The sequence below is a fragment of the Gavialis gangeticus genome, unplaced genomic scaffold (assembly GCF_001723915.1).
Source record: "Gavialis gangeticus isolate Ggan-Ray unplaced genomic scaffold, GavGan_comp1, whole genome shotgun sequence".
Classification (NCBI taxonomy): domain Eukaryota; kingdom Metazoa; phylum Chordata; order Crocodylia; family Gavialidae; genus Gavialis; species Gavialis gangeticus.
In genome coordinates this window covers 118,197,775-118,223,996 of record NW_017728992.1, presented here as the reverse complement: position 1 = coordinate 118,223,996, position 26,222 = coordinate 118,197,775, and the positions used below count along the sequence as shown (strand labels likewise).

Below are 26,222 nucleotides of genomic sequence, written 5' to 3'. Positions count from 1 at the left end.
TAAAAAAAAAAAAAAAAAAAAAAAAAAAAAAAAAATCACTTCCTGGAAGTAGCAAACACTGGGCAATTGGACAATTTTTTCTGAAATATTGGAGACAGTTTTCAATGACCAAAGCCAAAAATTTAAAATGGCACATGTTATGTAATCTTAACTAAAGTGACTGCAGATGTTCCCTCGATTGATGGTTACATGTTAATTGCTTACCAAAATATAAATATATTAAAAGTCATGGCACTAGGCTGCTCCCAGCCTCATCCAGCCCTACACCACCTGCCTGCAGCAGCCAAGGAGAGCTGGAGGCTCTGGCCACAGCTACATGTGACCAGGGGCTCTCTTTAAAAGCCAGCCTTGTGCGGTGCTCCCCAGCCACCTGAGTTTGTGGCCGAGCAGTCTGTAGCGTGCTAGCACAGCCATCTCTGACTTTGTCGGTAGAGCCTACCATGTGATGGCTGCTGCCCCCCCGCCAGACCCAGGAATTGACAGCTCACACCCCGGGCTCCTGCTTGTCACCTTGCTCACCATGCTTCACTGCCACAGTGACTGCCACCTGTCCCAAGTCAATCTCAGCCCTGCCTGCCCCCGGTCCTATGCAGGCACATGGCCAGGCTTACCACTGTGTCTGAGGCCCCTGCCCCCATGCTAATGCCACCCAGCCCCTGAACTGCCACCTAGACCCTGGCAGGGAAACCGATGACATGCATCACTGGCGCCATTCATGAGCTCCTGGGGCTCCAGCCCCACCATCTGTGGACCTGTCCTGTCAGCCAGACTGGTGGCTGCATCCAGTGTACCTGGGATAATGAGCAGTGGCTGGAGTCTTTTTGGATGACCTGGACCACGTTCCAGGAGCTCCTCAATCAGCTCTGCCCATACCTACAGTGGCAGGCCACCACCATGTGTCTGCCCTTCCCCATGAAGACCCAGCTGGCCATTGCCCTGTTCAAGCTGGCCACACCTGCCAGTCTCCAGTATGTCAACCAGCTCTTCAGCATGGGCATAGCAACTGCCAGGAAGGTCATCCTGGAGGTCTGCAGAACACTCCAGGACATGATGGGGCACACCGTGCTCCAGGTACACAACCCCCTGTGAACTCCACCCTGCCAGCCCTGGTGGAAAGCAGATACTTTGCGCTTTGAACCTCCAGCTGGTTGAGATGGCGGTCCTACCCCTCCTCATCGGGGATGTCACTTACCTGCTCATGTGGTCTACACCAGCCAGCCGAACCCCCACCAGGCATATTTCAACAGGTGGATGGGCCAGACCCATGCACTGGTGGAGCGCACCTTTGGCCACTTGAAGGGATGCTGGCACACCCTCACCACCCACCTCAAGGTCACAGAGGCCAACATCTTTCAGGTCATCATTGTCATCTGTGTGCTACATAACATCTGCAAGGCCTGGGGTGGGGGGAGCTCTTCTATAAGGCTTGGGTGGAGAAGGCACATCAGGCAGAGAACACCTGGCACTGGGAGTGCCAGCTGCAGCAGCAGTGACAGTGATGGGCCTCCCACCTCAACCAAGGCCCCAGGTGAGCTGTACACCTGGCAGCAGGGGCCAGGGCACCGGGTGTGAGAGATGCAGGCAAACAACCTGCTCCTGCACTCCCCTCTGTAGGCCACCTGGATGGCCAGCCATGGACCCCAGCCCCACCAAGCACCCCCAGCACCATGCTCACTGTGTACAGTTTTCTGGAAAGTACTTTATTCCCCTCCACAAACACAGACCCTGTCCCACCCTCCCTTCTGAACAACAGATCCCATCCCCACTCCCTCCTGAACCACAGAGGCCCTCCCTCCCCTCCAACCCACAGGGCACCTTCCACCCCCTGACCTGCAGAGCCCCACCACCTACCACTCCATGCACCACCAATAAAGCATCCTCTTCCCTGTGCAGAGTATGTACAGTGCTCTGTGTATCATCCTGGGGTGGGGGATAGTGGGGTGGGAGTGCCTAGGGGTGGACCTGAGGGACAGGTGCCCAGCTTCCTGGCCTCTGGCCACAGCCCCATAGGTGCATACACCACAGCAAGAATGGGAAGTGGGGGGCTCACCCATGGATGGCAGTAGCTGCTGCTCTGCTGGCATGGGTGGCCTCCAATCCTGCAGCAGTACCAGCAGGGCCCATGCAGACTGCTCATCCCACTGCAGGCACCCCTGGTCACGAGCCACATGGAGCTGGGATGAGCAGCAGGGGGGGTATAGGCAGCAGGGCCAGCTGGTGGGAGACCCAGGGCAGGTGCTAGGGCAAGGGAACCTGGCCACAGGAGGTGCCACTGCACCTCAGCCCAAGCCCACTAGGGGGCTTATGGCTGTATGGCAGGCAGCTGCCAGGGGGCCGGTGGGGCTAGGGCCAGAGGCAGAGCAGTGGGTGGGATGAAGGTGACTGCCAGGGCCAGAATTGTGTCCAGCACCCAGCAGTCCTCCTCAATGGCCTCCACTGCCCTGGCTAGCACAGCAGCCTGCCACTCCAGGGCCTCCACCATCTTCTTGAGGAGGGCATGTACCTCTCCACGAGGGCCAGAAGTCTCTCCCAGAATGCCTCATGGACCAAAGGGTGCCTGAGCCACTACACCCGACTTCTGGTGATCACCATGGTGTCCCAGATGCACCTGAGAATCTGGTGCAGGACCCTGAGGTTTGACAGTGCGACAAGCAAGCCTGCTCTTCCTTGCAATGTGCACTGCCACCTGAAGGGGGTACCTATGCCTACAGTACACATTCCTGCCCCCCACAGGTAAGGATAACATCACCACCAGCATTGACACATTTCTCCACATGTGAGAGGCCTGTGCCTGCATAGCTGAGGAGGCCTGTGCCTGCACTGCCTCCTGCCTCCCTGTGTGCAGTGGGGGAGAACTCCAGGGACCAGGGAGAGGTCCCTGCCAGGCAGAGAGGGTGGGGAGAGGAAGTGGCAGGGGAGGGGGGGCCAACGTCCCAGTGTCAGGCTTACCAGACAGGTGTGGCAGGTGTCCCCGGGGTTCCAAGTATGTCCCCACTGGCAGTGATGAGGTGCTGCTCCCAACAGCATCGTGGAGTGCAGGAGTGCGGTGCCTGGCTGGCCAGGTAGGGCCCCCCTCTGGTGAGGAGTTGGAGCTTGTGAGGGCAAATGGTGCCATTCCCAGACTGGCCTCCTGGGCAGGGCTGCGCATGAAGAGCAAGTGCTGCCCCAGTTCTCTGGGCTTGGTGGATGATGCCAGGGGCAGAGACCACAGCAGGATGGATTCATGGTGCCCTGAGGGGCCCTCCCCTGCTGATGTCCCATCACCACAGCCAAGCTGTGGTACAGGTTCTGGCAAGCCACCTGTGCTGGAGAACATGGTGCAATTCCGCCCAGGGTCCCAAGGTGCAAGGATGTGGTCCAGCTGCCGCAAAAAAGGCATGGTCCTGTAGGCAGACCCCAACCAGTGATTGTGGTCAGTGACGTGGATCCACTGTGCCCTCAGAGCCTTGACCTTTATGCAGCACTGGTATACCAACTGGTCATGCCCATGCTCTTGCATGTGGGCCACCAGGCCCGCATAGATGGGGGCACTGGAGGGCCTGCCCTGAGTGAACTGGCTCTTTACCTTACTCTCACTCCACAGTGCTACAAGGTTTGCAGTATTATCCTGGGATGAGTTAGGCCTCTGAGAGATGGTGTGGGGCTCCCTCGATGGTCCTCAGGGGTTGTGGGCAAGAGCCTGGTCCTGAGCAGGTGCCTGCAGTGCAAGGGCACAGCATGGCACAGACAGGCAGTGGGACTGGGCCAGGGGCCAGTGCAAGGGTCTGTGCAAGCTGCTGTGGCTGGCCCTGAGCCACTGCTGCAAGACCCAGTGGCCAGAGGCAGGCAGCAGGCGGCACAGCCCCTCAGGGTCCCCACAGAGTTTTAAAGGGCAGGTTGGGGCAGGCAAAGAGCCACACCAGCCCCTGGGCTAGAGAAGCTCCAAGCCTCATGGCCCTGGGGATAGCTCAAGGGTGGCCTCCTGGTGGTGGGGCTGACCAGGAGCAAATTTGCTCCAATTGGTGTTTATACGTGCACTACTGTATGGTTACTACGGCACAGTTAATTTGCTACCTGCGTTTGCAGGTAGCAAATTGGTTAATGCTTTAAACTAATTTAGTGCATTGGTAATGCTTTAGACTAATTTAGTGCATAGTGAGCACCTGTGCTTATATACACAGTGACACTTTACTGTGCAGTCAATTAGTCAACTGTGTGGTAAAGCATCTCATGTAGACATGCCCCTTGTAAATCATCTGTTGCAAGTTAGTTGTTTTCTTCTTTTCCTTTCTGCAGTGGACATAGAGATTAATTGAAAATGTCCTTTATCTAACAAGCTCCAGTGGCTGGTCATAATTAGTATCAGAATAGTGTAATGTGGGATGTAATGTATGGATATTTTAATCATTTATATAAATGTCTAATCTTTTTCCAAGCCTGCTGAGCAATTGTTGTTTATATCAGATATATTGCAATGAGATTCATGGTTTAATGACTTGTATAAAATAAATAATTTCAAGTTCACTGGATGCTCTGTTCTTCTTACACTATGAGAAAGGGTCAATAGAAATATACCATTTTCCTTCCTAAAATACTAGTCACTGTTTTGTGTATGTTTATCATGTCCCCTCTCATCTGCATCCTTCACAAAATAAACAGTCCCCTTCTTGTTACATATGCTCATATCAAAGCTTTTCCATACATCTAATCATTTTTACAGCACTCATCTGAGCTCTTCTAGGTTATGTTTTAGGCTCTGGAAGGAAAGCAGAACACTAGGAGTCCTGTATCCTGTTCCCAGCTTTTCTTCTGATGCATGGCTTCGGACAATAACTTTAATCTCTTTCTGTTTATCTAATAATTAGGCAAAAACACTCCAACTCTAATAATTAGGATATTATAGGTCCTCTATCCACCCAAGATGGGGCTGTGGGCCTTAATTAAGTGTTGGTAAAGCTCTCTGAGTTGAAATGTTCCACCACAGTTAAAGTTCTAAATATTATTTTAAATATCCTGGGTGAGAAATTCTATAGTGACAAGTGAGGGGCTCTGTAACAGGTCTAGCGCGCTGGACCCTTTCTGTTGGTGGCTCCGCCTTCCTGTCTTGGGCTAACTGCCTGCTTACTCACCTGCCACACCTTGATCTTAATTGATTGAGTGATGTAATTAACAGGAGGCTGCCCACTTTATATGCCCGGTGTCAGGGGGCGTTACCTGTGGCTCCTTTTCTTCCCCTACACCGCAGCCCAAGCCTCACAGATGGTACTTGACATGGTTTGTCCTATGCCTTGGCCCTCTTCTTTACTTCTGGGGCCCCCCTCTGCCCCCTCTCACTCCGGGGCTCCTATCTGCCCTCTAGCTCTGGGCTTCTCACTGCCTCCTAGCTCGGGGCTTCTCACTGCCCCCTCTCGCTCCAGGGCTTCTCTCTGCCCCCTCCCGCTCTGGGGCTCCTCTCTGCCCTCTAGCTCAGGGCTTCTCACTGCCTCCTAGCTCGGGGCTTCTCACTGCCCCCTCTCGCTCCAGGGCTCCAGGGCTGGGGCCAATGCGCCCCCAAACAATGCTGCGCCCTCTCCGGCACCAGGAAACCCCATGCTACCGTGGCGTCCCTATGAGGCCTTCTCCACCCCTAATAGCCTTACCCAGTCCTCCAGTTAAATAGTAAACACAAAACACAAAGCCCCTGGGCTATAATGTAAACTAAACCCCCCGGTCAAAAATCCATGTTCTGTAACAATACCTCAACTCAGCCCCAACCAGGGGATGCTCCTGCAGTCTATCTTCCCCTTTCCCTGCGTACTGGCCAAGCTCCCCCCTCCTTAGCCACCGGAGGGGAACTGCCCTCCTGGCCTTAGGCTTAGGCTTAAGAAGGGGCCAAGCCCTGCCCCTTCCTGTCAGCTGACCCCCTTGGTTTCCCTGGCAACCAGCACCTGTGCTGCCCTGGTGACTGGCAGTTGAGCCTCCCCCTTCTCACCGCTAGGGGTCTCTCCTGCCATTTCTGCTTTTAAGCGCAGGGCACCCACGTGCACTGCGACAGGCTCAGAAAATGGGATTAAGAAAACATGGGCATTTGCAGGAGACAAGTCCTCAGAGAGGTCTCAGGAGGTCTGACTTGTTCATTGCTTGGGGGTTGTTGAGATGCAGTTTATAGTTTGCAGTTTGGCTTAGGGCTCTGTGTTATGGACCAGAACTGAAGCCTGAAGGAAGATACTCTGCCCTGTTCACAGCTGATCAACAGTAAACTGACAAGCCTAAACAAGGGGGCAGGACGACCTTCAGAAAAGGCTTAAAAACCAAGCAGCCAGCCATTACAGGAGCAAGCAAATACAGGGGGTTAATAGGAAGCAGGAACCGAGACTTTGCATTTGAGCTCATAGGGAAAGTTTAAGGAGAATTTTAGGGCCTTGTTTTCCTTTAATAGTAGAGATTACTGGAGCAGCAGTGAATGTATCCAAAGAGTGGAGGAAACAATGAAGAAGTCTAGATGAAGAAACTGCAAGATGCACATATCTTTGAGGGAGTGTCTTACTCAAGCTATATATATGTGAATTGTTGTTGTAATTATACTTGGGGAAGAGAAGATCCAGGGATCAGAAATGCAGCTGAGAGGACAATGGGGCTTAGAAAGGAGTCTAAAAATATGGGAAGGACTGAAGAAGAAGGCTTCATAGACAGCTCAGGATTTACAGACACCATCACATACAACAGAGTCTGCAGCATAGAGCGCCAGACAAAAAGAATGACCCATGGAAGTATATAACAATTAACAAAACAGAGGGAGAGCCCTGGTAGAACTGAGGTATAGTTTCACATCACTGGATGATGACAAGGAAGACGGGAAGGGATTCTGCAAAAGAGTAAAAAGATGATGGGTCAGAGACTGGAAACCAAAAAAAGGAATGATGACCTCCTGAGGTCCCTTCCAATCCTAATTTTCTATGATTTGATGATTCTGACTGAGAAGACACAGGAGCCAAGTTACACAGAAAGCTGATGTAATTCACATGGGTATATTATGTAACTCAGGCTGTCCCTGCTAGGGACTTCATCTCCTGTAATCCTGATGTTATTTTGTCACCAGGTTCAGATGAAGCATGTGGCTAAGTGGCGAAGTGATAAAACCAAGAAAATGTATCTGTATGATGATAAACATGATATGAAAAGATTTTAAGACTCACTAAAAACAGTCTACAGGCTCTTGCCTGGTGACTATATGCTAGGAATCAGCAATGATGGTTCCAACCTGGTGACTGATAAAACATAGCTTCTGGACAGAAGGAATAATCATTCTGAAATCTGTTGAATCACCAGTTCAGCTTGGAAAATTAGATCACATGCCAGTTATCACGAACTGCACAAACTGCAGTTGTGGAGTCTCTTGTTGAAGAACTTTCATTTCCAGAGACTATGTAGGCAATAAAATTCATCTCCAGTGGCAGGACATCAGGTTCTAACACAAGTACTATTGAGATATACCAAACCGGAGGACTATACTTAGCTCAGATACCAACAATTTTTTTCCAGATTATGTGGTAAAAAGGAAACAATCCATGAGAATTCAAAGACCCGTCCATCTGTTCAAACACAAGAACACCAGGTATGTCTACAACAATCACAAAGGATTTTTTCTGCTTGTTGTTGCAGGAAAGTACTTGTTTGGATTTTTACATTGGGCATATTACCAATAATTTCTTGTGAATTTATGGAAGTTAGAAATATTGATATGAGTTTTTCCACCAGGTGGCTTCAGCAAAAATTTTCAGAATGAAGTCCAGATTTCTGTTGAGCCTTTACCAATCGCATGGGCCATGTCCACATGAGCATGGATATTTGTTTCTTTGAGAACAGCTAGCAGCAGGACACCTTGTGCCACTACTACTTGTCCCTGGGGAATGCCTGTGCCATGTGCTCTCTGGTGGGGTAGGGGATGCTGGGCCAGTACTGATCTGGGCCCAGCAGCCTTTACCTGGAGTCCTGGGGCTGAAGCAGTGGTGATCCCGCTGCTCAGAGCCTGGCTGGCAGCCAGAGTGTGGCTCCAGCTGGCCAGGATCTCCTGGGGTCAACACCCTTCCCCGTCCTGCCTGCTCCACCTGGTGCTGCTACCTTGCAGTGCAGAGAACACCTGAATGCACAGCCACGCTTATCTGTACAAAGCCATGAGGGCTTCTGATGTAGAAAACAGGAACATCCCTTGGAAAATATTGATATTAGCCAAAGTAAGTTGTTCAGAAAACTTCATCCAATTGATGGTGTTGCCAGCCCCAGCCTTTTGCAATGGGCTAAGGCAGAAGGCCCCAAAGCCTGTTTCTAAGTGACCCATTTTGAAGTATGGGTAAACTGATACATAAGATGTGGAGACTGGCTGGAGCATGTTAATTAGCATGCTTCAGCAGACTCGATTAATTGATTAATCAAGTCTGCTCCAATATGCTGTAATTACAGTGCACTGGAGGAGCCTTCCCTCACATGTACAGTTACCCTAAGGCTAGAAATAAACATCACCAAACGATAAGATCACCTGTGCTAGAATGTGTCCCAGCAAAACTGATCCACATCACCAGGTGAAAAATATCACTCAGGAATCTCGAGAACACGTCTCTGTAACTGGGGAAACTCTGGCTTACCTTGCTTACAGAAATGTGCACTGGAGACTGCACCAGAGCAAGTTCAACACTTCTGGTCCTCCAGATTAGGAGTTTCACATCTTGTGAAAAAGCTAATGTTATGAAACCAAGACTAAAGTCTTGAACAAATATGAAATTTGCAACTTGGAACATTAGGAGTTTATATACATCTGGAGTTTTAAAGTACCAATTAGCAGAGATGAAGCAACGTAAAATGAACATTGGTGTCCAGCCAATAGGTAAGAGGGCCTGGATGCAGAGATTTTTTTAGGACAGAGTAACAAAAAATAAAAACATTTTTCAGGGGAAGACATGCCATTGATTGATATAAATCCATCCAAATATGCCATATTTTCTGTAATATTTTCTATTATGCCCTTTCCATATCTTAATGTTTTATTTCCTATCCACAATGCTTCTCCGGGTCTTTTTCAGCTTATTTCAAGAGCTAAGTAATATGTATGGGTAATTCAAATTGTTCTTATCAGTTTTATTCCTTTGGCCTTCATCAAGACTAAATTTCATCTGTCATTATGCTGCCCAGTCAACTAGATTTGTTATGTCTTTCTGCAACTCCTTAAAGTTTTCGTGAGTCACAATTAATCAAAATTAATAATATACTTTTTCTTCAGATCTTGACACCTCACTAGTCATTCCTTTCTTGAAATGATTAGTAAACGTACAGAACACTTTATAAGATACCACTAAGAACTATTTGCCATGCACCATTTAGTCCTTTTTGAATTAATCCCCAGGCCCATGGACACTGGTGACAAAATTTCCATTGAATTCAGTGTCCCAGAATTTCACCCCTTCTTTTTTTTTTCCTGGGGTATTTTAAGTGGTGGGTTATGGTTTTGGGGTTTGGGGGAGGAGGGAGGGTTGCTAGTTTTCTCGGATCTATAAGCTTCCTCACAAACTTGTAAAAATCCAAAGGAAAAAAAAAAGATGATTAGGTGGTATAGATAGGGAAGAATGTGATGAAGGATTAAACAGTGAAAAGGTTATTGGATTGCTTAACTGTTCAATTTTATTATTTAAACATTTTAGAAGTGCAAAAGTTTTGTAGAGAAAATGAAAAGTTTATTTTGTAATATTAGCTAGGTTGCACTGAAATATACTTTGAAACATAATTTTACACTTTCTTTCTTTGTGAATTAAGATGTAAATGGATGAAAAATAACACTATTCTAAAGGGGGGAAAGTGTGAAGATTTACAGTTGAATTGAGAAAACAAGATGAGAATAATTTGATACCATTATGTCTTGGGTTCTTTTAAAATACATTAACTGAGATCACAATCATGTTTCAGGATTATTACTATTTATTTTAAACAGTACAAAGAAATTTAAAGGGAAATAGTGCTTCAGTACAAGATAAAGTTGTCACATATTTACAGAGAAACATAGCTGCCATTGGACTTTAGGAAAATAACTAAAGGCAAAAATTCTCATACACTGAGTCCATTTCAGTAGCACCTTATTTCACCAGTGGTGCCAGTGACTTTAGTGAAACTGCTTTTGGTACTCTTTAATAGTAAGATGTTAGAGTCTAGCAGCAGGATCACAATTTTAGCCAGAAACTCCAGTGTAGCAGCATTTTTCCCTCCTAAGACCGTGGTGGGGGAACCCTATGGAACCTCATTAGGTACCTCATCAGATACTACAGCTGCTCCCCTGGATAAAAGAAGAAGAAACATCACTTCCCTCCCATAGCACAAATTTTGCTTAAGGTATAGATGACCTTGGACACGGTAAGGATGTTTGTTTTTACATATCCTAGTGCCCTTTTCGGAATTTGCCTTTTAAGAAATTTAAATGGCTGGCCTTTGATTTGTAACCTTCAATAAAAACCCCATGCATGTTTACCATAAGGAATGTTATATTTTACCATTAAACAACATTAGAGTAGTATTTTTCTACTTTTCATTTCAAACTAACTACTACATTTTTATTTTTATATAAAACCTTTAGGCTACATGGAATTCATAGCTTCTGTCTAAAAAAGTAATGAAACATAAGAAGCTTGGAAGTCAGATAGGTACTATGAATTACAAAACTATTCATTCTAACAGGTAATAGCTGCCCAAGACAGTTGGAACAAACAAAAATGTGACATTAATGAGGAAAAGTGATTTTTTAATTTTTTTTTTTTACAAAAAATGGTTACCCTAGAATTATTGTTTCCAATTTTACACACTTTCCTAAAAAGTTCTAGACAATACACTTTTATTTTAACAAAACTGTAATTGTAATGGACCCGTACTCTGTCCTCTATGGGTTTTTTGATGGGACATGGCCTGGAGAGTATCATTATTCCCACCTCCCATTAGAGTTGTTTGCACCAATGTAATGTTATAGAAACTCCTATATCTTTATTAAGTGTCTCTCTCTCCATTGCAGCTTTCATTATCCATTACACCAAATACATTCTCTTCTTCAGTGGCAAAGTCATGTTCATCTTTCATATTTTCCGAAGCACTGCATTCAATGTAATTTAAAGTATCGCACTTGTGAAACACTTCAGAATGACAATCTTCTGCTGGATCTGTCAACAGAGGAGACAACTTTTCTCCAACAATTTGAACTACACTTGCTCTTGAGCTTTGGCATATTTTTTCCTTTGTATCTGGTACCTTGTTATTTTTATCTAATACTACATCTCTGAGTACTTGTTTGGATATATTATTTTCATGGTTGCAGATCTCCAGTGCATTTAAAGCCATATCTTCCACTGCATGTAAGTTCTTTAAATTATTTTTTCCTATTTGAGCTGAAGGTGTAAATATGCCCAAGCTATTTCTATTAATAATATCTAAGTTATTGTTGGCATAAAACTTACTAAAAATATTATAGGCAATCTTATTAATACAGTTGTTCTTCAGATGATTTTTTTCATCTTTTATTAAATCTCTGCCTGACCATAACAAAAGTTGATTCAGTTTTGTCAATGAATATAGACCCAACAGGTTTTCAATGTCAGATGCTCTTTGGTAGGCATATCCTCGGTCTTCCTCATTAACTGCTTTTATCATAGCCATGAGTATTGGACAATGTTGGCCACAAATAGCATGAAGCTTATCCAAAGAGTCTTGTTCCTGAACTGCATTCCTGTTGGCATTACTCCTATTAGTCGGTTGATTTTGTATAGGTTCAGCATTTAAAGGCTGTTCCAGTGGATGCACCTTATTATCAGGTAATCTAAATTCTACAGAGGTACGGGCTGGATGTACTGCATAAAGAGGTGGGATATTATCAGTGAGGTTGGGTTTGCTTTTAGTATTTAAATCATCAGAAAATTGCTCTGAATCACTATTGTGAGGCATACTGAAGTAGCTGCACACATTTTCAGAGGGTTTAACTATGTCTTCGAGTTCTGAAGAAGATATTTCATTGAGTGGTGGAAACTGATTCAGATGCCCAAAGTGTGAGTACGGAGCATCATCACTATTATTGTCCAATGCTGAGTCTGTTGATGTTGTGTCCACATTGCCATACATTCCAGTCTTTCCAGGTGGTGATAATCTTATCAAATGATTTTCTTTAAGTAGCCACTTCCCTTTATCAATTAGTACTCCTTCATCTTCATTAATGCATATGCCAGACTGGCAATGTTGCTTTGCATATTGCCCTGAAGAGTCATTATTGTATTTCTCCTCTCTATTAAGACCAAGTTCAGGCACAAGTATAGCATTTTTGTCCTTATTTATTTCCTCTGAAAATTCTTCCGATGTAAGTGAAGCCCTTTTCTCCACAGACCCAAGCTTTTTTTCCTGACAAAGAGGAATGCTTTCTTTCATCATTGTACACTGGGATTCTTGAGTGTCCTTTTGAAGCACTTTAGACATATATGGAGGTCCAAAGTGAAAGGTAGGCTTAAAAGAAGCTGCTTCTTTACCATAAAGTAGCTCAATAGTTCTTTTAACATAACCAGTATTGTACATTTTTTCAATAATTCCTTCTTCCCCACTTTCATTGGTCAAGTCGCTGGATGCCCTAAAATTATGATCACTGTCATCAGTATCTGATCTATAATCTGACCAGTCAGAAGTAGCAGGGCTTTTTAAACACTTCTTTAATTTAAAAGAAGAACTTGAATGTGTCCCATGCTGTAGTTCTTTTACTTGCAATTTCTCTTTTATTTCATTCCTGTCCAGTTTTGTAGTTTGCTTAGACTCATAACAGAAAGATAATGAGGATGGTGTAGAGGTTTCATAGGTTTCACCACAAGTTCCATGTTCTTCCTGTTCAGAGTCTTCCTCACAGTCACATTCTGTAGAAGTTTCAGCAGGTGATTTGCAACATTCATTTGGCCTTTCTCTTTTCTCGACTGACTCTAAGACGTCTTGCTCTTCTGTATTTTCATCAACAGTAAGAGGCCTAATATCTTTTTCATCATCTACCTCAGAATGTTCCAAATCTCTTTCATTAGAAGCTACACTTTCAGCAGATGAGTTCGGTTCTTCTGAAACCCCCGAATATTCATTACTGAGTGATGTATCTGTGTATTTATCCTGGTATTCTTCTAAAGAGCTATCAGCTTTTTCTTCTTTTTCTTCAGGTACTTCTGCATTTGAAGCAAGGATATGATTACTTGATTCTGCAATAGTCTCATTTTTATCTTTTCTGTCAGAACATTCCTGATCTAAAATATGATCTCTATCTTTAGAAGTTACACTATAAACACTTAAGTTCGATTCTTCTCTAGTCCCTGACTCTTCATTATTGATTGAAGGAGCTCTGATTTTATCTTGAGATTCACTTAATGAATTTTCAGATTTTTCTTCATGCTCTTCACATACTTCTCCTTTTGAAGTGAAGCTACAATTACTTGAATTAGTATTACCCATTTTTTTATCTTCTACCTCGGAGGTTTCTTGCTGTAAAATAGATTCTGTATCACTGGACGTTATACTATCAATGGTTGAGTTAGGTTCTTTTGAAGTCCATGATTCTTCATTATTGAAAGATGTATCTGTGCATGTATCTTGGTATTCTTGTAATGAACTATCAGTTTTTTCTTCATTTCCTTCAAATTCTTCTATACTTGAGGTAAGGATATAATTATATGACTTTGCACTGGCCTTATCTTTATCTTTTGTGTCAGAACATTCCTGATCTAAAATATGATTTACATCTTTGGAAGTTACATGATCAACAAATGAATTAGGCCCTTCTGAAGTCCCTGATTCTTCATTATTGAATGAAGTATCTGTGATTTTATCTTGAGAGTCTCTTAATGAACTATCAGCTTTCCCTTCATTTTCCTCATGTACTTCTACATTTGAAATAAGAATACAATTACTTGAATTAGTATTACCCTCTTTTTTATCTTCCACTTGAGCATTTTCCTCCTCTAAAATATGGTCTTTATCATTAGAAGTTACACCATGAACACTCAAGATAGGCTCTTCTGAAATTCCCAGTATTTCATTGCTAAATGGTATAGCTGTGATTTTATCCTGAGATTTTTGTATTGAACTATCCCTATCCCCTTTTTTTGCATTTTCTTCAGGCACTTCTTCATTTGAGATTAGGCTACAATTGCTGAAATTAGAATTAGCATCTTTTTTATTTACCAGGCTTTTGTGAGCACCCGAATCATTTAGATCTGAGGTCATCTGTACCTCATGAGAGCTTTCACATCTATCTGTCATTTGTTGCACTTCAGCATTTACCCCAACATTTAACATGCTTTTTGGAATGCAAGTGTCAATAGAGTCATCATTCTCGTGAAACTTTGGAACTTTCTGAATTCCAGCTATGGAAAGGTTTTCGCTGCAATGTGTCAAGTCTGGCTTTTCTATGTCCTTCTCAGAGCACAAGAAATGCTCCGCTACTGATTCTTGTAAGTTTAGGACAGCAGTCTTTAAGTCATGAGCTTTTTCTCTGACAGCAATTTGTTTTAGAAACTGCAACAGTGTAAATATTTCAGACCCTGCTTGGGTCGTTTTTTGATCATCATCTTTGTTTGTGCCAGTCAAATTCTCCTTTAAATTCAATACAAGTAGCCAAGCTAGGAAGAGACTGGGGGAAGAACCAAGAAAAGAAAGAGAACAAAAATCTTTAAGACCACATGGTTTTTCTATACATCCGCTATGAGCACTCTGAATGCTCAGTACAATTGACTGTATCTGGTGTAGTAACATGCTAGACATACAATCATTCTGAGCATCAGTTCCAATGTTACCAACAATTTTTGAATCAACTTGAACAGAAACGTCAGCCATCTTCTTTTTATCTGCATTAATATCTTGAGTATCAATTTCTGACTGCAACTTCTTCGTATTTTTTTCATGTATTTCATTATACACTTGTAAATTCATATTTTTTTGGAAATCTGACTCTACTAAATACTTGGTTTCTTCCATTATTGCTGTATTAGCACTAGTCAAACAGTCAGTTTTGTCACCACGGGTCTCTTTGGTGGATTTTTCAGTTGCTTCCATTTCACTGAGAGGCATTATTGACCTTTTGGCTAGATTATATTCAATCACAGTGTTTTTACCAGTTACATGAACCTTATTTGCTATAAGCATAGTTTCTGTATCTGAGAGGTTGATATTTTCTATTGGAAAATGACAAATTTTACTATTTGTTACATTCCCTTCTTTTCTGCTTATTGGAGTTAATTTTTCTGAAGGGAAAATATTTGAAAACATATTTTGTAGCCAACTTTGAACATAGTTTTCAAGGGAACATTCAGCAGCCTTGTCTGGAAAATGCTCTTTCTTCAGAGAATCTAGTATATCAACTCCTTCTGACATACTTATTTTATTTTCAGTGATGTAGGGCTTCTTCTTCTTCTTCTGTTTTTTCTGCTTCTTCCAAGATTTGTCTGAACCATCTGAAAGAATATTCCCCTTTTCTGTTTCTGAACTATGACTATTTGCCACTTCTGTCAATGAATTCGATTTAACTAAAGAATTTTGTATTGGTTCTACAGAATTAATAGAGTGACATGTGCCTTCATTTTCATTACCCAACTCATTTTCTCTATATTCAGTTTCATGTTTTAAATCAGCTGCTAAAACATCATGCTCAGTTTCTAGTGACTGTGGCAAACTAATTTTTTTGCCCCTTTTGGATTTTACTTTGGTCAGCTGTCTATTAGCTTTTGGTTTTTTACTAGATAATAATCCATCTTGTTGGGGCTCCACTGAAGCCTGAGAAGATACCTCATTTTCAGAACCTATATTTTTGTTTGAACTAATAGATCTACCAGAGATATTGACAGAAAATCCTATTGCTCTTTTTTGAAGCATTTCAGAGTATGTGTCTGTAACCTGAGATGTAAACTCCAGTGCATTTTCACTTGCAGTGCACATTTCTTGAGGTATTTCCTCATTCTGAACAGTTCCTTCTTCTGTAATATCACTACCTTGTTGACTGTGGGGCGAATGTCTATCTTGTTCTAGATAATGCAACGGTAGCTTTTTCTTTTTCTTCTTTTTTTTGTTGATGGAAGATGGAGGGTAACTTTCATCAGTGGGATGTATTCTCCAATCACATTCAGTGTTGACACTTAATTGATTGTCTGTCTCAGCAATAGTAGAAGATCCTTTTGTTACATTTATTTTCTCCAGAGGAGAAATTTTAGTACTTGTTGATACTGTTGTATACATCTGATTGTTTGCAGTACAAGTTGTGTGAATGGTTTTTTGAAAAGAAGGTAATGAATCAGATGGCTTACATATTCTGTCTTTATTTTGTGGCTGGGGCAATTCTGAATACCTGATGGAAGAACTCAATGGCCTTTTTATTTCTTTATTTTCAGCTGGCTCATAAAGAGAATGTATGTTGTCTGCTGAAACTGGCCTAGCTGCATGATAAATTCTTGAGGAGGGCATAAAACTTTTGCAGCCTGATACTAAACTGCTACATATGCCTTTCTCCACAACTGATTTCTCTAAAATGTCCTGAAGTAATGTGCCCTCATCAGGCATCTCTAATGTCATCTTCTTGGTGGTTTCCATTAATGCACATCTTTTGTGGTTTACGTTAATAGGCATTTCTCCACTTTTTTTGTTTTCTAAAGAAAGATCTGCTAAATCATTGTCACTAATTTCACTGAGATTTGGATTATTGATACTTGATTTTTTGTTGCTAGAATGGCTAACCATGCAATATGCAGACTTGCTTTCCCCATCATCTTTTTCTTCACTATAGGAAAATTGTCCTACCATCTTTTTCTGAACTACATTGTCAGATGCCACAGTGACACTTTCAACTAATGCTTTCTTTTGTCGCACTCTTCTTGGCCCAGGTGTAGGAGGTCTATAAAAATGAGACCTGACTTTATCCTCTGGTATGTTGCTTATATCCATATTTGAAGAAGGGTTTTGACAGATGTTATAATCACAACTTTTTAAATCAGGTTCTGATTCTTTACTGATCTCTTCTTGGTTGATCTGCTGCAATGCATCACCCTTATTATTACTGTAGTTCTCCAAAAGAGGAGGCTCCATGGGCTTTAAACATGCTTCTATATTTAAATCAGTTAAATAATCTTTTGTGCTCATTGTAGAATTGCAAATCTCAGTATTTTTATTACTAGAAAACCCAGCACGACTGACTGTGGTTGTCCATTTTATTGTTTCTTCCTCTTTTATCTTGAATCGAACCTTCATCTCAACTGTCATACTGCCATCTTGATTAAGGTGAACAGATTTTTCAATGTCATCTTCACACTGTGCAAAGGACAAATCTTCACTGGTATGGGAATGATTTTCTGCTAAGCCCATATAATTATCTGGTGCATAAGAGGAATCTGAGTTGTTATCATTGCTGTAACCTCTCTCAGAAGAAACTGAGTAGATTTGAGATCTTGAGCTTGAAGCCAACTGAGCACTCACTTTCAGTATTCACATTGAAAGCACCCACGTCCACAACATAAGATGGAAAATGTAGAAGAGATAACATCCAGATGGATAGACAGCAGACAGGCAGCAAAGAAAGGAGACAAAAAAAAGAGGAAAAAATAGTGAAAAAGAACCCAAAGAAGGCTACTTTAGGGGAGGGAAGAGTGGGTTTGATTTAAGTATTGAACTATAAAGAAAACTATTTAAATCAGTGAATTAAATCCTCTAATTCAGTATGTACTTGTTAATGACAGAAACATAAGAGAATTTTATGAAGGGTCAAGGAGTTTTCCTCTGGTGCCCTTCATTTCATTTTGTCACTGGGTTCTTTGAATAACACTAAGTTTAAGGTCTCCAATATGCTGAATACTCTCAGTTCCCACTGAATTGGTAGTGTAATACGCTCTATGCCTTTAACAGATGCCCAGATTTTCAAATGATTGGGCTTTTTCTTTACTCCCTTCCCTACAATTTAATAGTCATAGATGAATTAATTCGCTCTCTGAATGCATATTAATACATAACAACACTCATGTTAAAGGGTGATAAACCTGTAAATAGAAGTGAAAATAAATCTCTCTAAGTTTCAGTTTCTAGGCACTGTCCTCTATAGCCTCTAGAGGCTCAAGAACTATGTCAAAGAAAAGCTGAAGAGAATTATTGGTTAAATGGGCTAAGTTGACTTCCTTGTTCTCTACTGTTAACTTTCTAACATTAAAGTGTCAAGGGAAGATTACTTCTCTTTTGAAGACTGTAAGTATCGACAATCCAGCCTTCCTCTGTTTCTTACACTTTCCTCCTAAACTCTGCTAGAAGGTTCCTTGCAGTCCATGACCCCAGTGGACATAAAAGATGAGAAAGAGATAATGCCAAGGTATCTGACCAGTCTTTACTTATGTGAGTAATCCTTGCCTATGTGTGTAGTGCCATTAACTAGTCATATAAATAAAAACTGTATAGTCAGGCCTGTACATTATACTTCTTCATAAAGTTGTACATTAAAATACTGAATCCAATATTTCTAAGAAGACTGTAATTTGCAATTACAAAGCAAACTATATAGTATAATACTCAAAGGCCTGGTCCCAAGTCCAGAAGAGCCAATAGGATTATTCCCATTGACTTAAAAAGACTTTGCATCAGGCTCTTAATGTATTTGCACAAAATTTAAATATTTCTAAACTGTGTTTTTATTCCTCTGAACTAACTCAGCTCCGACAAAAATTTCATCTATCTTTATTGAAGTAAAACAATGGGCAGGAGACCAAAAGAATGCAAAGTGAAATTTAACCAGAATTTTCTAAGTGATTTTCTTTTCTTAGGAGGTGTTATGTGCAAGTAAAGCCATTAGTGCACATAGTCAGAATCTGAGACATACATGAAGACACTGATAACAAATATATACTCTCAAATAGGGGCATTATACAGTCATTGGAACTTATTTTAAATGTTTCAAATATGTCTCTAATCCAATAAAACAGGCTTAACATTGATTTGACTTCAATGGGACTGTTCCTGGCCTAAAATTAAGCATATTCTTTTCTCAGGGGAATTTTTAGATGTATAGGCTTTTTTCACGAGTACACTTGTCACTGCTATATATACAAACACAAAAATTTAGATTTCCTGACTTGCACAGACTAATTCCTATTCCAGGAACCACAGACCTTTCATAAGAAAAATCTCATTTTTACAGACTTTAAGAAACAATAGAATTAAAGTTCCTATAAATTTACATCATGGTCTCAGATACAGCACTTAATGTTAAACACACAAATTAATTGAGTTTCAGGACGTTTAAATGTTGGAACTTTTTAGATCTCCCAGCTGCTTAAGTTTTTTCTTTTTTTAAGAAAAAGAACATACTTTATTAATGAATCCAATTTATCAAACAACAGAATTAACATTTAAAGATGCATGTGACCCCCCAATATATAGATAGATACTTATATTCTTATATACTTATAGATAGATACAACATAAAGATAGATACTTATATTCCTTCACCAGTGCTCCCTTAACCCAAGTCATTGTCCACAGGAGTCTGTGTTTTCTCATCCTTTCAGTTTCTCACAGTTCCTTTATGTTTCAGTTGATGTTAAGCTTTTCCATTTCTTTATCTCTCTGAAATAATTCACCCACTCTTTTTCCCTTAGAACTCTGCATAATTCAGATTTCACTATTTTCTACTCATCTCTGCTCTTAAATGTATTAGAAATTTGTTCTTAAATACTTTTCCCAGAGCCTGACGAAGGGACTTTGATCCTGAAAGCTTGCAGAAAAGGACATTTTTTCTTGCCATTTCCCTGTTGGTCTAATAAAAAGTATCATTTTGGAACCAAAAGTTCTAGTTTTTTGTATAGTTCATAGAACATGCACTTTCCTTCAATATTCAAAAAAACTTTCTCAAATTTTCTAGTTTGGAGGCAGAAGATTCTTTTTTAACAAATTCCAAAAATGCCCACCACATTTCCAAGTGAGCATCTTTTTTTTTTCCTCCCCTATTGGACACTAGCTTGATCGGACAATATTTCCATTACTAAAGCTTCCCAAACTTTTTCAAACCTGTCAGTGATTCCAGGGGTGTCACTCCTCTTCCATCCTTGCAGCCACTAGATGAGTGATCAATTCCTTGCAACTCTTACATGTTTCAGACCTCTCGTGAAAGTTCAACAGGAACATTGTGGGGTTATCTGATGTTGCCATCTGGTTATTTCCCTTACCATATTTCCAGCCTCCTTCCAGAACAGTTTAACTCTGGGATACAGCCACCATATGTGGTAAAATCTTCCTAACCAACTGTGATCCCTGCAACTTTTCTCTGTTCCTGTACCATAACTATGTTTAATTTTGAGTGGAGCAAGATGCCATTAATACGGGATTTCTTAATTATTTTATTATTGTTCAAATGGATGTTTGAGGATCATTGTTCCAGATGGCCTCCCATTCTTCAGCACTAATTTCTAATCCAGTGCCTTTAGGCCACTATGTCAAAAACAGCATTTTCTCTTCTATATGGCTATTTAAAATTGCTTTATATAGTGCAGAAAATAGGTCTGTGTGTTTCATAAGCGTAACCAATATTGTCTCAAATATGTCAAATTTCTACTGAGGTTTACCTTTCTTTGGGAATGTGTTGTAGAAGTGTCTCAATTGCAGGCACTGGAAAAATGGGATTTTTATGTCACCAGTGTTATATTTCTTCAAAATATCTAAATATATTTTCTTCAAATAATTGCCCAAAATATATCATACTAATATGTTCCCAGATATTACTGCTTCCTAATAAATTGTAAGGATTAAATTCAGTGTTATTATATATAGGTGCGGAAGGGGATGGGTAAGAGTCTAATTTCTTATTTGTGTTATCCCAGGTTTTCATTAATGTTTTCGTAAAGGGGTAATTATATACTGAATTTGGCCTGGAAATTTTTTTTTAGCCATGGTAATATATTAAGTTTGACTGTTAGACAATATGGTTGATCTATCTTTACCCAGTACTTACTGTAAATTGGTGTGATCCAATTCACTAAATTTCTAAGTTAGCTGCTTTAATAGTAATATTTAATACTTGGAAGGATCATTGCTCCCTTTTGCTGTTGCCTTTGCAGAATGGGATTTCTAATCTAGGTTTCTTATTTCTTATAAATTTATTTATCAGAGTCTGCTATTCATCTAAGACATCTAAGTTGGTACTATAATAGTTAGGGTTTGGAACAGAAAATTAATTTGAGTTAACGTATTAATTTTAACAGCTGTAATTCTACCTAACCTTCAAAGTTCATGTTTTAATGAGTTTTCTAAGTCTATGTTAATTATTTCAGTTGAAGGAATATTACTAGAACTTTACAAGCCCCTGCCATTTTTAGTAAAATCCACCAAGTATTTTAATAAAATGGCAACCCATTTATATTTACAGCTTGCTTATGTTTTCTAGTGCTGCCAACCTATATCTCTGACTATAAGCACAATTTGGATGGGAAAGAAAAACATTTTGACAACCTTTGTTTGTTTTCCTCCAGTCATTTAATTTCCTCAAAACATTCTTACTTGCTCTTTCTTACATTCTTAATTGATTCATCATATTTTGATTTCAACATTTTTACTTGATTCATCAGCTATTTTCTGCACAGTCCTAGTGAGGTAGGAAAACAATCTGTGCAGGCCAGGGGATATCAGGATAGGCTCAAAAAGTCAGGTGGAGAAAAGCTAAAATGAATAGGTTTGGTGGGAACATGACCGACTGAGCAGGATGTAGAAGAGGTCTCTACAGGTAAAGCCTAGTATCTTGTGTAAAGGCTTAGCACTTAAAAAGTTTCTTTTCACAACAAGGCTTCAGAATCATGGAAAGCCTTTCATATGCCAGTGACTTAGTGCAGAGATATTTGACACCTCCAGCACTGCTTCCCAGGCTTTCAGCCCTTGGGGAAGTCATGCCAACAGAGCACCTAAGGAGCACTCCAGTATGGGAACACGCCTGTACAGGTACATGGTATTAATAAATAGTTAGTCTGTTCCTCACCTATGTAAACTAATGCAAACCAAGGTGTAAACCTAAATACACTGCAACTTATGAAAGCCTTTCCTAATCTACATTCAGTCAGGACTCATGTACATATAGGAAATAAGCATAGTTAGAATTCAGGCTGCATATTGGTTGTTCAGTACAAGACTGAAGATACATATGAGCAGTAAGTGGTAAGAAGGAGGTAACTGAGGTTGAGAGGTGTATAGGTGAAGCAACAAATGACTTGCTTTTTCTGATTTGCCCTGGTTGGCTATAGGCACGTATGGAACTAAGGATAATGACAAAGTACTCCTTTTAATTTACTAAGCTAAGTTCTGAACACTGCACAGCAAGTTAGAAAATTCAAACAAAGGAACCATGCAATTCTTTAAAGCAGCTGTGGGTTTTCTTGTAGCCACGGTTATAAACAGCGTGGACAGGGTGATGTGACTACATTAACGGCAAGGAGCACATGTTATAAAAAATGGTTCAGATCTTTGCATGTGTATTCAAAATAATTCAATTTAAAAGGAAATATGCCTACTAACTGAGCTATTAACAGAAAATTCAACTCTAAATAGAAAATTAATTTTTCCTCCCATGTCTGCAAGACAAAATCTGAGTAAAAACAAACAGTTTGTTTCAACTAGCCTTTTTGAAAACCCTTTATCCCAGTCATATTTCTATTATTTTATTTTTATATTAAAGCTTGAAAGAGATAAATCACTTGAGAAAAAGTAAAATAATTAAACGGACTTACTATTTCCACTCTCTGACTTGACATTTGCTTTTGGATACACACGATTGGATATCCCAGGCAATCTAGCAGGTAGAGAATATCTATGAGGATCATAAGTGCTTGGTTTAAAAGGCTCTCTCCCTGCTGCCACAACAACGCCAGAGCACATTACTAGGGCATGAAGATTAGGTATCTGAAAAAAAGAACATCCATTTCTCTGCATTAGTAACTAGCAGTAGTAATACAAAGGGGTTCTTCTCTTCATCTTGTTCGTTCCTTTCTTCACTATATTTATATAGTGTTGCAGCCAGCTGTTAAATAAGTACTATGTTTCATACGGGGCAGATCCAGAGTGGGTGCAGTAACATGGTCACACCCTCTTTTCAGACTACACTGTAGAAACAGCAGCCAAGGAATTTGAATCCCTGAAATAGGTCAGAATCCATCCTTCTTCACACCTGCTTCTTTCCAGTGGCACTTCCCTTCCCTCCCACTCCTGACTCCCCAGCCTTGTATACAACTGCCACTGTCCTATTGACCCAGGGCAGGGGGGAGCTCCAAAGCGGCTGTGCAGGGAGCCAGGCTCACTGGGGAACAGCAGCAGCAGGCAGGTTCCCTCTTCCTGCCTAGTCCCTCTGGGTGTGCTCCACCAGTCTGAGAGCAGGCACAAGGAAAGGGAACCCAGACACTGCCGCTGCTGTGCCCAGCCAAACATGACTCCTTGTGCAGCTGCTCTCCATTGCCCTGACTGGAGTGGAGACAGAGTGCCTTGGACAGCAACAGTGGCATAACGTGGAACTCCACTTCCTTCTCTTCCTGTACCCAGAGGGCTAGGCAGGGATGGGAACTGAGCAGAGTGGGGTGCCACAGAGCATGCAACTGGGAAAGTGTCTTACCTCTTGTGGGCACTTAAGAAAAGTCTGTGGCTGCTGCTTCTGTGGTGTGGTCTGCCCCCCCTATGGGAGGTGGGGAGGCTGGGAACTGAGGTGCAGCCACCCCTGCAGTGCCACTTGTTGCTCCCATGCACCCCTTTTAAAAATCTCAGAGCTGCATATGACACTATATTCCAGTATTTCAATACTAGGCCTGTGTTCTATGAAAGCATGTATAAATAGGATGATTCTGAGAAGCAGTGCTATATCTAAAGTTCATTTTAGATATAGAATTTGTTTTACCCCAGTAGAGGGAATGAATGGGTGCATCTACATGTAAATATTAATGTGACACAATAAACTCCGTTGTAGTTCATGCTGGAATTTATTGCTCCCGGGTGCAGCATTTACACATGCATTGCAGTGGAGTAAATAACTCCACCATGGGATAGTAATTGCATCTGGCAGTACTAACCTACAGCAGAGTTAATTAATTTATTCTGGATTAATAGTTCCGCATGTGTAGACCAGTGATGCTGTACTGCAGAGCTGATTAGGCAACTGCACCATAAGCGTCTTGTGTATATGCACCCGATTGCCTTGAAGCCAGAGTATATGCGTGTATGAAGCTGTGAACAGAGATGACATCCATCCTGAGAATTAATTTTCTCCTGCAATAATTTGCAATCATTTAGACATCCATTTCTGTCTCATTCAAATGGTAACAAAGAAAGAGTTCAGTCGTTAAAAAATGAAAGACCTAATATAGGTAGATATTGCCTAAAACAACATCTTGCTGTTGAGTATTACATGTAATATAGAAATCAGGGTAAAAATCTACTTTGATTAAAACATGAGCTGTATCCTAGCAATGGGAGAGCCACACATGAGATCCAGTTTTGACATCTGGGCATAGTCCTTTGCTCCTACACCAGCTAGTACATTTTCATGGGGGAGATTGGTAGAGAAGTTTCTTCTTCAGCACTGACAGATCCTCACTACTTGGGGGAATAGAAATAGAATTCAAAAGTACCACTGCTTAATGTACATCCCACAGACATGCAGGGTTTTGGGACTACTACACATTCCTGGATGTGCATATAAGTTTGAGTGTACACCTCTGGGAGGACCAAAAAAATAAAAATAAAACCAACTTGTGAAGCAGGAACACTGATTCAATTAGACAGAGAAGAAAGCATTTTTAGAGAAAACTGATCTTTCATCATGTTCAGTTAAAAATTCCCTAGCTTCCAATCTATACTTTCCAAGATTTGTCTTGTTTTCTCAGAACCTGAGGAATTTGGAAGGACCCTCACTGTAGAGGGGTAACAGATAACTGAAAGTTAAGGCACAGGGAGCTTCTACTGATGGCCAGTCAGGCCATCAAACCAATAATTTGATTTTTCCTGGCTATATTCTTGAAGCAGCCATTGTGATAAGCATTACTGATGCCATTTCTTATTCTCACCTTTCTGCCATCAGTGGTATACAGCTTTGCAACTGGATATTGCATCGACTCACTGATATGATCCAAAAATGCCTCAAAGTTTTGAGTGTTCTTCTTACCCAGAACTATTGTGCGCCTGATTCTCACATTTCCATTTTTGAAAACGAGCAGCTTTTTAGGGATTGTTATTTTGACAGCACCATCTCTCTGACCTTCATTCTCCCTGGCTAGCTGCACTACTCGGCGACGAGCACTAACAGGCCTGCTGATCTGCCAGGGCAATGGCTTCTTCCTTGCCTGCTCCAAGTTAATGGGCTTTATTTTCCTCTGATGAGAACAGATGTAAGACTTTCCATCTTCAAGGTCTTCCAAATTGGTGATACTGTGTCTTCCTTGTGGTGTACTAATATTTCTCACCCCAAAAGGTAATGGAACTCTTTTGGACAAGCTGTCCAGCAAGGCATCAAAAGTTTTGAAAGTTCGATTATTAACAACCATTTTGATCCCATTAAACTGAGGATCTCCACTTTTATAGAAACAGATTCGTTTGGCCACAACAGGCTCAGTGACATTGAGGTGTCGGGTAGACAAAGTCTGTTCACTTTCTGCTGAATTTGGCTGAATCACTGAATGACTGGGTGAAGGTGTTTCACTCATTCTGGCAAAAACCTGAAAGCAAGAAAAGATGGATATAAAATTTTTCTTTGTAGTAACAATGCAGCCCTCAAAAGGTGCAACAGCAGAATATATTTTTAAAAAACAAAACCAGCAGCAGTGAATCTCATAAAAAAATGTTGTTTTAAATGGTTCCAGCCTGTTATCTCTAAATTCCACAGACTCCAGCATTTCTGTGAATACTTGGAAGTGGAGCTATCTCCAGTGTAACTTAACTTTTATTATCATTTTTGGACAACAGCTTTTGTGTTAAGAAAAGGTACTTTGTCAGATCCAAATGCTAATTAAAAGCTTGGGTTTTGTGTTGGTTTTTGTTTGTGTGTTTTGTTTTGTTGGGGAGGGGGGCATTGAAGATGAAAGTCATGACAGCATTTCACACATTATATATTGAAAAGACATTCACAAGGTGGAGGCAGTTTATGCCTAGGCACAAGCCATAATTCAGTCCAAGACAAAACTGAAAGACAATAGATTATATTCTGATCTCACATACATTAGGTTTATACCAGTGCAGCTCCCTTG

General features: G+C 41.3%; 1 protein-coding gene across 1 annotated transcript in view; it reads right to left on the bottom strand.

The window, feature by feature from the left end:
* Window positions 1-26,222, bottom strand: part of LOC109298716 (lipoxygenase homology domain-containing protein 1) — a 236,860-nt gene that overhangs the window by 147,702 nt on the left and 62,936 nt on the right. Inside the window, exons 2-3 of the mRNA XM_019518967.1 lie at window positions 25,047-25,694; window positions 22,728-22,899 (exon numbers count right to left, since the gene is read on the bottom strand). Coding sequence (XP_019374512.1) covers window positions 22,728-22,899; window positions 25,047-25,682 — 808 coding nt within the window. The 5' untranslated portion in view covers window positions 25,683-25,694. The remainder of the gene's footprint in view (window positions 1-22,727; window positions 22,900-25,046; window positions 25,695-26,222) is intronic.